At 37.7% G+C, this 12,639-nt stretch overlaps 1 protein-coding gene across 1 annotated transcript in view; it reads right to left on the bottom strand.

Moving 5' to 3' along the window:
- Positions 1 to 182: 182 nt before the first annotated feature.
- The window catches only part of LOC104627141 (transcription intermediary factor 1-alpha-like), a gene marked incomplete at both ends in the record, with an annotated part of 28,122 nt that continues 15,665 nt past the window's right edge, over positions 183 to 12,639 (bottom strand). The window contains 7 exons of the mRNA XM_010295256.1: positions 183 to 395; positions 1,791 to 1,863; positions 3,289 to 3,424; positions 5,485 to 5,664; positions 7,286 to 7,450; positions 8,098 to 8,363; positions 11,613 to 11,730. Of these exons, the coding sequence (XP_010293558.1) occupies positions 183 to 395; positions 1,791 to 1,863; positions 3,289 to 3,424; positions 5,485 to 5,664; positions 7,286 to 7,450; positions 8,098 to 8,363; positions 11,613 to 11,730 (1,151 nt within the window). The remainder of the gene's footprint in view (positions 396 to 1,790; positions 1,864 to 3,288; positions 3,425 to 5,484; positions 5,665 to 7,285; positions 7,451 to 8,097; positions 8,364 to 11,612; positions 11,731 to 12,639) is intronic.

Here is a 12,639-nt window from a genome sequence, read left to right as displayed (position 1 = left end):
ATGATTCTGTGATTCTATTCTATGATTCTAAAAGCAGTCTGATCACACCAGTTAATTGAATTGGCAGTAGAGCTAGTTTTTGACTGTCACCTCTTCCTCCTATTTAGCTTTTTAGTTTTCTCCTGAAAAAGCCCCCAACAGAATACTAGTGTATTATTTTATTCCCCATAAATGCAAAATACCCTCCACCACAGAGAAAGGAGATCTTTATAACTGTTAATATTACATTCCGAGGCCGGGATTCCTCCTCTGATTCTTGCTTCACTATAACAATTGGGAAATCAAAGTTCTCATTTGCTGCATTTGACTCCTGTTTAATTCTGATTGGCTCCAACATAACAACCGGGACTTTGTGTGTAGAATCAGCTCCTGGTGGCCTGCTGGAGGAGCCAGAACTGAAAATGACAGAAAGAAGCAGGAAAAAAGGGAAATTGAGTCAGAACCAGATGCCTTTTGTACACTGATGCTTTCCAAGACCTCAGGATGCTAATCCATTTTGCTGCTTTGAATCCTGGGCACTACAGTATTACTTTTATAGAATACAACATCCAAGTTCATTTCCTTTCATGTATATTGAAAAGGCATTACGAAAAGGGAAAATTTTAATGGTGCAGTTCCAGAACTAGATAATTACTCATGGTTTTATTTCCCATTAGTGCAAGATTTTCAAATAACTCCATTTCTTCTAGGTTATACACAAAAAAAGCGCTTCCACTAAACATCATCCCACTTTGGAGGAGATGCTGCTGTATTTTGGAGAAGGCCGGTGTCTCCCCAGAGCTGAACTGATCATTGTAAACCACACAAATGAATAAGCCAAATAAAACACGTATTTACATTACCTTGCAAGAGTTTTACAGCCTTGCAGCTCTACCAAAACTGGGGCCCTACTTTCAGAACTAGATCTGTCTTTTTTCATGTGGTTAGTCATAATAGGATGAGAATGGACAACCAAACTCAAAAATACCAGCTTATGTTTATTTTTTAAATAATAATGAAGAATTTTAAATCCAACAAAATTACTTCAAGCAGCATTAGACAGAATCATGTTTTTTTAAATGCAAGTAAAAGTCTCTCCAGACAAACATTTAAACACTTCATAAGAGTCCTTCACAGAATTTACCACATAAATGGAATAGAGCAAAAGGTATTCTATATTAAAAAGCATCTGCATTTCCAACTCAGGTAGGATGAATGTCATCTGAGTTTTCTCTGCATAAAAAATTAATCTTATGTCAGATGTATGCTCAAACTTATTGGAACACATTAATGGATCTGCACTGTTCAAACAACACCGTACAAATCTATTTGTTCATTAATATTTCATCACTATGGGATAAAAACATTTCTGTAGACTCTCAGTAGATATCTACTGCTCACTTAACTAACTGTATTATGGCAGAAAATTCTTAATAACCCTCTTTGTAACATCAGTTCCTTAAATCTAAAGTCATTTATAGTTCCATAAGGACTGTCAACATGCAACTTTTTCCTTTAGTTGATTTTTCTGAATTTAAAACCTGATTTAGATTTGGCATTCTTTTAATAACGCCAACCTAGCCATCATTTACAGAGTTAACACATTTTTAGGCGTGCTATTAATATATTACAAATGAAATTACTACTTTTAGAATGCAAAGAGTGCTGTAACAGCCGTCAGGCCTGGCCTGTTAATAGAGAAGGCGAGGGAAATCAACTTCATATAGAAGTTAATTTATTAATGTGAGAAGAGACTGAGGCATGTTCTATGGAGGTGGACGTTACATTTTCTTCTGTCCCACTCTCCTTACCTCTCTCTGCTCCCAACACTGGAGGCACTGGGTGAACGAATTGGAGGGTGTATGTTTGTCACATTGACTCCTCCTAGGATAGAAGAATCAGATTAGAACAAAACACACATCTGTGCCAAGTCTGAGCTGTGACTCAGAGAAGTACACAGGTTTGGGGGAAAATTTCTCCTGCAGTGTTATTCATTTAACCCATATCTCACTCAATACAAATTCATGAGAGGATGAGAAGCATCAGATAACAGAGAGAAGGAGGGCCCATTGCATGTAAGCAGGCTGATAGGTCAGTACCTTTGCCTGGGTGACCCCTCCACCTGATCACTGCAGTTTGTTTTGTCTTATCTTATTAAATTCTAGCAGATGTCTAAGGAGATCTGCTAGGGAACTTTAAGCCAGACAAGCTGGCGAATAGGAAGAAGTCTGGGGACCAGATAGCCAAAAGACTTGCGAAGGACATTTTTGCTGAGCATCGCTCCTGAGAAACCAGAGTGGGCCATTTGTGCTGTCTGTGAATGCAAGTGCTTATTGGGAATTCACGCTCACATAGCCTCACTACAGGCCGGACTGGGAAGTGGGAGTAAGGAGGAGCTGCTGATTGCCACCAGGCATGGTGACAGGAGTCCCCTGGCTCCTTCAAGTCCACCACATTTAGCTACCCATAACAACAACAACCTCTCTGGTCAACCCATGTCAGTGCTGCACTACCCTCCTAGTGAAAAAGATTTTCTAATATCCAAACTGAACTTCCCAAGTCACCATTTCTAGCCACTGTCTCCTGTTACATCCTATCCTGCTTTTTCAAATACTTGACTCCTACCACAGCTTTTAGGTTTTAATTTGGTGTACACCTAAGACTGACATTTTTCTGTGTATTGCTAGACAATTCGCTAAAATATATTGAGTTTTTCCCTCCATGTATTTAAGATCTAGCCACTTACTTTTGTTGACAATGCTAAAATTCAGTCTGGAGAAGAGGAGGCTGAGGGGAGACCTTATTGCTCTCTACAACTACCTGAAATGGGGTTGTGGCGACATGGGTGTTGGTCTCTTCTCCCAAGTAACTAGTGATAGGATGAGAGGAAATGGCCTCAAGTTGCACTAGGGGAGGTTTAGACTGGATATTAGGAAAAATTTCTTTACCAAGAGAGTGGTCAAACATTGGAACAGGCTGCCCACGGAGGTGGTATAGTCACCATCACTCGAAGTGTTCAAAAAATGTGTGGATGTGGCGCTCTGGGACATGGTTTAGGGGGCATGATGGTGTTGGGTTAGTGGTTGGACTTGATGATCTCGAATGTCCCTTCCAACCTTAATGATTCTGTGAAAATATTGTCTCAACTTTACCACCTACTAGGGTTTCTATGACTTTGCCTTCATTTTCATATTTCTCATCCTTGACAAAAAAATAGAAGTAACCAATTCTGATGCCAGTGTTAACAGTGTCACATTAGATTTTTCCATTACACCACTTAAACAGAAAATTGTACCACATTCCAATTACCTGAGAGGCCTGGGGATGGTACCGATGAATTTGGTGACTGAACAGTTCTGTTTGAAGCGGGTTTTGGCTGATTCTGCTCTGCAGTGCCATCCTTCCTTACAACATTATCCAGTGTGATGTTTCCTGAACAATCAATCTAAAAGGTGTGGAAGAGAGGGGAAGCAGTTAGTGTTGGGAGGGGAAAAAAACACCACAACAAAACCTCCAAAGAAACAACAACAAACAACTACCCCATGCCTCTGCCATAGGTTATTTTGAAGGTGAAGACTAAAATGCATTACACCTAACTTTAGCCATCCAAAAAACTGAGGTGGTTACTTTAAAACAGGTCACCTTGTTTTTTCTAAAAAGAAAAGAAATGGCCAAATCCAGACAGTGCTTCGTTTTAAGATCAGATGATTCTGTAAGTGCCAATTTTCTCCATCAGCTACAGAGAAGGCTTACAACAGACAGGTAGCTTTCACACATTGAAGTAAGAGATGAATTTTTATCTCCATACCTTCTTTTGACATGCTCATGTTATATAGTCTAAAAAAGATAATAAGCAATACACAAACTACCCATTAATCCACCAGTGTTTAACAGGACTGGAAGAACCTCAAAGGACATTCAATTCCATCTGCCACACATACCTTCTGGGCAGCGGCCATGCTTATTGACTCAAAATGCAAATAGCAAACCAACACTTGTTCTTTCCACCCACAACCCAGACCAGACAAACTGAAACTGTTTTAGGGGCTCCCAGTTTACCATTCTAACCTTCTGTAAAAATTGCACATTCTGGTTTGATAAAGAGAAATGACCTTTTGAAATGTTAGGGGTTTTGCAATACATAAGATCACATTTGATAAGACACCTTGGCATCAGTTTTCTCAGTTATCCAGCCACCTCACAAATCCACTGGTATCAACTGAAATTTCTATTTATAAGCTAGATTTATCCAAAGTGGATGCAGAAGCCTCTGCTAGGTCAGCATATTTACAGTGATTTGGGCCATACATCTTAATAGCATAAGCTTAACCATATACAAAAAGAGTTCATAATAATACTGTGGACAAAACTCAGTATGCTAAAACGTCTCACAGACGTAGTTTTATGATATTGTTGTGTAGTTCTCCTTTTAAGCCTGACAGATACTGTGATTCTGCACTCTATGTACTCCATTTAAAAAATAGAACATTTTTATCTGAGAGTTTATTGATGAGAACAAAAGACATGTGGGAGAAACAGAGAGTTACAGCACGTTATGACTAGAAAACCATGACATTTCGGGTATCTACAAACCTTAGACCACAAGAATATTCAGCAGTTATTTGAAAGAATAAAGGCAACTGACTAAAATTCAACAGCTCTAACGTGGACCTCTGACAAACACATACCAATCAGAAGAAACTGTGAAAGAGAAGTTTAGAAGCTTAAGAAAACATGATCTTATAAGTGATGCTCCTTCTATCACCAGCTCACAGGCATGTTAGAGGATATATGAAGAAAAGAATCACAGAATCATTAAGGTTGGAGAAGACCTTTAAGATCAGCAAGTCCAACCATCAACTCAACACCACCATGCCCACTAAACCATGTTCTGAAGTGCCACGTATACATGTCTTCTGAATACTTCCAGTGATGCTGACTCCATCACCTCCCTGGGCAGCCTGTTCCAATGTTTGATCACTATCTCAGTAAAGAATTTTTTCCTAATATCTAGTCTGAAGAAGTACCAAAAGGAAAAGATATAAGGAATATACCTAATATACCAAGAAGATATATCTATACTTAAGATAACCCTTTTAATGAGTTAAAAATATATTTTAAAAAATGTTAAACATTTACCAGAAAGACCATCAGCAAACCAGTGGCATCTATGGACACTGGTAAACAAAAGCTAAGAAAACTCATTTTTGTCAGTATCATTGTGGGGACTGGGGGAAAAATATGCAGAATCAAGATAAACAAGTCAAATTACAATTACAACCTGCAATGCTATTCTTCTTAGTTGTCCTAACAGCTGTCTCCCAGAACAGTCCTAAGAATACTACCAGCAACATGCAGGCAAACCTGCATTGCTGTTTTCTGGAACCGTCTCATGTTTTGACAAACGGGGCAAGAGTTTCAGTATAAAAGGTTTCTACTTCTCCCAAACATTAAGACTTACTTCAGAATAGAATCCATAAAACATTGCTCTTATGTTACACTTACATCAGGAAGAGATGGTAGATTGTAGGAGCTACCCACTGGAGAACTCAAATCTATCACAGGGGGACCATATGTCTTCCCATCACATCCTACAGCACTAGTGACTGTGGGGCTGGATGGAGTAGATGTTGTGCTGCTTGCAGTTGAAAGGGCAGTTGAAGTTTGTCCACTACCGATCTGCCACTAAAAAGAAAAGATGATAATCCACAATTCAGCATTATTTTTTTCAACAGATCTCATCTACTGCATATACTGGTTCTAACTCAGCAGTTAAACAAGAGCTTAGTTCAGTAAGCTGAATTCAAACATAAAATCCTGATTTACTCTGAAGTTACCTAAATTTCAAGAACCAATCTTACAAAGGAAGATGACAAGTAGTTGAAAACTATGAACAGAAAAAATGAATGTGAATTCTTAAATTCAAAGCTGTATCTTATTGTTAAGTATCTATTAATGTTTCATGCTCCTTTGACAGTGTTGTGAGAGAAATGTAAGTGTTTTAGTGAAAAAAAGCATTACAGATAATAGGCTGAATGCACAACTCCAGTGTTTTGCACTGGAGTTGTGTGCAACTCCAATTGGAGTGTGCACTCCAATGCACAGCTCCAGTGCTTTATTAAGTAAATAGCTACAGCATCACTTGGATGCCATCAAGTATTTGATGTTGTGCTTCCCTTAACAACTTAAAGTGATTAAGAATTTGAAATGCTGACTGGATCTCCACCCACATATATGTTTAACACCATGATATGAAGTGCACAGTCAAGTCAGACTAAATTTCTTTCTCATTTAGACATATGCAGTTTCCAATGACTTTAATGGAATTTCATGGCAACCGTAGGCAAAATTTGACTCTGCTCAATTCCCTTTTAGTCAGTCATTCTATTTACTGGTTTCTAGTTTCAGAAAGATATTACTAGATAATGAAAACACTTGAAAGAAAGGCTTGCAGACAGGCCAATCTTCTTTTCAGAGGCACAAAATAGAAGTGACTTAGTTTTTGTTACTACAGGTTCTCTTAGTTATTGTACAGCTTTCTTCAATTTAGTTGGAATTAGTTCTCTGACATCATAACCATTGCAAACATGAATGGTATTACTCCAATTCTCAGGTCACAGATCAGATTAATTTGATTCTTCCCTGCTTACCTCTAGTGGCGTGATTTTCTCTGTCCTTCCATATACCTAACAACTTATGTGTTAATATGCTTTTTAATAAAGATTTGTCTTCCTGAACATGCAGAAAATATCTGAAGTGTTTGCTTCTGCCTCAGTGCAACTGCTAATTAGCTGGATATTGATCAGTCTTACTCAGCAGAACTCCCAAAATTGTAGACTTTCTTTTCTCTCATCTGTAGAAATCCAGATTTGGCATAGTCTGGAGAATGGCAGCAGCTATAGCTTTTTAGTAAAGCTTTTACCTGGTTGCTAATGAAGTCACTAACATTAAGCTAAATAGTGGGATTTTCTGATCTGCCTACTCACTGATTGTAGTGTGTAGACCATGGCCACATTAAGTTTTGCGTAAGTGGCCAGAAATCACGGTAAGCAAACGAGAATGAAACACCCACATAGCACACACAGTGGCTCACTTCAGTAATGCTTCAGCTGCTTAGAACTGTCAAAATGAAAGAAACTTGACAAGGTATCGCATTAAGAAAACTGTGGGTATCTTGTCATAGAAAAAAATGCAGTCTCTGTTCTAACTGAAAAGCACTCTAGAAACATAATAATAGAAGTAAGATAATATAAAGCACATTTTATGTTTTATTTCTACATGGCGAGTGAAAAGGGAAAGAAACTACCTGTTTTATAGCTTGCTGTGCCAAGAATGCCATTTGCAACGGATTGGGCTTTATTGCTTGCCTTGGTAGGTTCTGATTTTGTGGGAATCTCATCTGTTGTGCTGGAAGAGCTGAACCATTGGACTTGGGGCTATGATTCTGAAAATGAATCAAACGTGGAGGTGCCTGCATGAAAACAAACAAACAAACAATTCTGCAAGTTAGCTGGTATCTATCCAGTGTTCCAGAATTTTTTATCGAGTAGTCCTTTAAACTTCTGAAACTCTTAACAAATTCGATGCAAACAAATAGTACTGCACCATTTATCTGAATGACCACACAACACATTATTTTTCTATGTTAAAAACAAAACCTAGGATTTTAATTATTCTGATATAATAAATGCAGATACATCACAAGAGCCAGTTGAGAGTATTTCCAACTTTGGAAGTTATATGGGAGAATCAGAGTTTTCTACAAAAAAGCCTGGGAAAAAAAATTAATGACAGATTCACTTTTTAATCATTTGACAAAAATACAAAATGTGTAGCTCAGCACTATATATGGTTGGATACCATGTGATTTTTTTTCCCCCCTGAATAAAAATAGGCTGAGTGCTTCCACACATTCTGCCAGACAAGTTTAAAATGCGCATTCAATCCTCAGCAAAGAAGATGTTCCCTAATCCATTTACATAGCCATGTGCTAAAGATGAAGCTATGTGAAGTTAGGCATCTAGACATAATTTCTTTCTTTTTTCTTATCTTTCTTCACTTTCTTCTTCAGCGCCATGGAAAAAAAGACTCTCTTCTCTGGAAATAGTCATAACTTACCTGATGAGAAGCAGGAGGTTGTTGCATGGCTCCTGCCATTCTTGGATTTGGTAAACTTACTGGACCTGCTCTGCGTTGAGCTTGCTGTCTCTGAGCCATAACCTGTTGCTGCATGTGCTGAAGTCGGAGCTGAGCTAAGCTTATCTGTGTTGGGAACTTAGACAGCTGGTTTGAAGGTAAGCTGCCTGGTGGCTGTAAGTTTGTTTCCATGACAGGGCTCTTGGGAATGTGTGGTGGGGTTTCTTTATCTTCTATTACCAAAGAACCTGGTTTAAACAAAATAAAATTAATATCACAATATTGCAGCTAGCAGAAATGCTGTTTTTCACAATTAGTTCCTTTTATACCATGAGGTCATCATTCATTATTGTAATGTAAAGAATAGAGAAACATGAGATAGAGGACTCCATTTGTTTTGTTTGTTTTCATGCAATAAAATGTTTGCATTTTATAAGCAGAAAAGGAAAAACTAGCAAACTGTCTTGTGCTGCAGCCTCCTCTATATGGTGGATTCTCCTAGGAAGCTGTCCTGGCTTCTCCAGAAGAGCAAGGGAGCAAAGTTTCCATGGAAAAGAGCATCCTGATCCAATCGTCTGATAAAAAGATTTAATTGTCTCATAACACTTAGAGGTATTGAGATCCTTTCTGGCCTCTGAGTCAACATCATGGAATACTCAAATGATACTCAGTTGCTACACAGCACCTGGGATGTGATGGGCACCTCCAGGAGGTGTTTTATCTTTCTCCACTGACTTAGAATGAAATTTGACTAGACAGGTGACATTTAGACACTAATGCTGGGTAAGAGATCTTATCTGAAGAGATATACAGTGTGATTACATGAAACTCTTTACATGTAAAATTCTGGCTACCTCATCCAAGAAAGATGAATTCCAACTAGAACAGAGTTTGATTTGATTCAAGGGAATAGCACACTGTTTGTACAGGAAAAGACAAAGATGCTTTTTTAAATTAAAAAAACCAAATGGAAAGTTACGGTCCAAGACCAAGAATTCAAAAATTCCAAAATCTGTGGGAGGTTGCACAACAGCTTTTCAATACAAGTGGGGGCTAGACACCTCATACTCCCTCTCCCAGAGGTGCAAGGCATCCTGCATTTTATATTACTCTTTTTCATCCCTAGAGCTGAGAAGCTATGCAAGTAGCACCATTCTAGTCCCCTATCTAGACACAGAGGGAGTCTAGGCCAGCTAACACACTGTAGTGTAGAGCAGAGCAGAAAGCTAACACGAACAATAATATTTTCATATTGACACTTGGTAATTTTGGTGTTGCATACATTTTAATTATGATTCTACCACATCAGTCATTAGCAAAAATGTTAGATATGCTAAACAAAATGGAAAAATACTACCAATCTATTGCCTAATACCCTTTATTATGTCCCTAACAGGTCTAGTCAATGTTTGCCATAAAGTGAGCAGAGAAAAATGCAGATGAATAATACTGTTTCTTATATATGGCTTTATCACATATTTCACTACAGTCAAAATAGATCTGTTTTACTTTCTTTCTCTAGAAAAGGAATTGCCTTGACAAAGAATAGTATTGTCTGTACTACAACAAACTGTCAAGCCCATACCACATTTTTATTCTGTTCTTTCCAAGTCTAATTACATCTTCAGAAGTCTTTCCAGACTTAACATCTGTGGTATAAAGCTACTTACCCAAAGGTACTACAGAGAATGACTCCCTTCCATTATTCTAGAAAACCATGGGTTATCATACAATTTGTGGAATTCAACCACTTAAAATACAACATTTAATTTCCTTAAATACATTCTCAAATCCGTAAGAAAGCTATCCTATTAGTGTACAGATGCTATCACACTGTCAGCAACATGCAGCCTGACTGGAATTCAAGCCATTCCCAGAGTAATTTGTTTCTTTACTTAGACTTTATTTTATTTTTCCTTCAGTGGTTCTTAAATCTGGTTTATCTACAGAAATTGAACATGTCTGATCATAAACGTAACAGCCTAAAGGTTGTGACGTCTGAAACCAGATAAACGTGATCTAGTTTTATCTATCACTTAGATAAACTGTTACAAGAACTCCTATGCTGATCTATACAGGTGCCATTTCTATTGTAGCACTTTTCAGAATTTAAAGGAACATATTTCAACAGTTCAGTGGCTCATTAAATAAACAAAAAAGACTTGCAAATACAAACACAAGAAAAAGCCCCCTCTTAACAAGCATCATCTCAGTTTAGCAGCAATTCACATTTATCACCACACAGCTTGATAGTTCATATCTGAAAACAAGAGATTCACTTTCAACTCCTTTCCCAAAGAAAATTATTTACAAAGAAGGAACTTTAAGAATTTCCTTGCTACCATCCAATGTCCTGGTGTGTGGAGAAAGGTGATTGTGAGAATTTATTTTCTGAGAATTTCTCAGAATTGTGATTCTAAGAAAGGAGTTTGTTTGCCTTAAAGCACTGCCATAACACTTTCTTTCTCTGCCTCTGTAAAGAAACATAGATTTGCACCTCTCTGTACATTTGTGGAGCTGACTGCACTTTCTGATGAGAGGCAGAAAAGGTCCCACAGGTATCTTGCAAAGCATTCTGCACATGAAAAAAACCAAAATAGGTCTATCAAGCTAACAGTGGAGAAAGAAAGCATGACAGCAGTCAAAAATCATAAGACCACCTCTAAGCTCTAATTTCTGCTCATAAGCTGATGAGTTCCTAGGATGCTTATCTGCATTAAACTCAGACTTTCATGCAATCAGCCAAGTAGGGTACCTGCAAAGCTTCCAGGTTCTGGGATTCACCAGTATCAAAAAACCTTAGCAACTTATAGCTGTAAGAAAAAAAATGTAAAGACCAGTTTGGAGACTAGAGCAAAATCTATGAGGATAATGAAGATCAAGTACATTTGCAACTCTGTTAAAAACATGCTTTCCCCTGAATTCCACCCCACAACTTCAAGAAAGACAACCATCAAAATGTGGTGTTCTCTTCCCTGTTCTTCTTTTTTTCTTTAGCATTCTGCCTTTATCTTCATTTCAGTTCTACAAGGCTTATTGTTCAGCATGACAAGGGAGCAAATAATGATGTTCTCAAACATATTGTGCTACTGCTATGGATTTCAGCTTGGGAAGATGGGATTGAAGTAGAAGAAAGGGCTGGAAGATGCAGAATGAGACTGACTTCTGGAATCCTTTCTTAGGATGTGAAGTAGGGTTATAGATTGTGTTCGTTCCTTGTTTCAGAAGACAGAAGGCACGTGTGTTGCCCAGAAAACTGAAAGCTGCTATTTTCACCATCACACGTACCATTCAAGTAAGGTAAATTTGTTAATACTTTATCATAAGTATTCATAAATCTCATACAACACACTCTAAATGTCTTCTACAGGTAAGGAAATAAACCTAACAAAGTAAACCAAAAAGTTAATAGTGCAGAGGCTATTTATCTTCACAAAAAGAAAGCTCCTTTCAAAATAGGATCCAGACGCCAAAGGGCTAATAAAACTTTATCATACCTAGATTGAAAATATTTTGAGCCCAGAAGCTAGGATCACAGTGAAACTGGATAGTATTGTTAGTCACTGGTGAAGCATCACATCTTGCTCGGAGAAGATACCGTAATCGATATGTAATCTAGAACAGGAAAAGAAAGAAGATTTTTTTTTTTTCTGGGACCAAAGCCATGTATCTGAGCAGCACAACAGGTCTTAAAAAAAAAAAAAACAAAAAAAACCAAACAAACACAACCAACCAACCAACCAAACCCACCCCCTCAAACCAACAACAAAACCCTGAACAAGAGAGCTGAGGTGAAAGAAAAAGAAATTTGTCCAACCTACAAAGAAGAGAAGTATTCTTAACATCTTTCCCTTATTCTTAAAGTAGTTTTAAAAAATAATCTACAGCCTAAAATAATTTAATTCTTCTTCCCTACAGAAAGAGATATCCTTCCACAAACTTGCTCATTACATTCAGTGACGTGAACTACTTGCAAGTGAAGTACAGATTCATAACCATTGTTTGGTTTGTTTTCCCCAAGACCTATGTTAGCCCATTCATTTTTGTTTCAAAGAAAAATATCCCATCCTTTTGGCAACAAGTATCATCACAGGGAATTCCCCTTTGTAATGTTAAGCATTCTTCAGAGAGCCAAAGAACAGATTTTGTAAACTTTGTCTTCGAAGACGCTCAGATTCCGATATATTCAGACTCATACAACTCCTTGGTTCCAGTGGACTGGACTATGATTACATTACACAAGTGGAATACTCTATAAAATTCTCAGTATTTATCTAGTTCCTAGAAAATATTTTCTTGCAGTTGTTTCACTAGAAAGATCTAACACAGGCAACAATTGTAGAATAACACACAGCAGATACAGAAAAAACTCATGACTAGGATAGTTACCTCCCGTCAGTAATAGTGATGAGTACCATTGTTTTGTTTGTGCTAGAGGACTAGGCTGAGAAACTGATGTCTTCTTGAAAACTGTTTAGTGTGCTATTTCCCTGAAGTACAGACACTGCCTCCTAGCTGTAACTC

The sequence above is a fragment of the Phaethon lepturus genome, unplaced genomic scaffold (genome assembly GCF_000687285.1).
Source record: "Phaethon lepturus isolate BGI_N335 unplaced genomic scaffold, ASM68728v1 scaffold16099, whole genome shotgun sequence".
Taxonomy (NCBI): domain Eukaryota; kingdom Metazoa; phylum Chordata; class Aves; order Phaethontiformes; family Phaethontidae; genus Phaethon; species Phaethon lepturus.
Note: the sequence above shows the minus strand (reverse complement) of the source record. Positions and strands in the feature narration are given on the sequence as shown.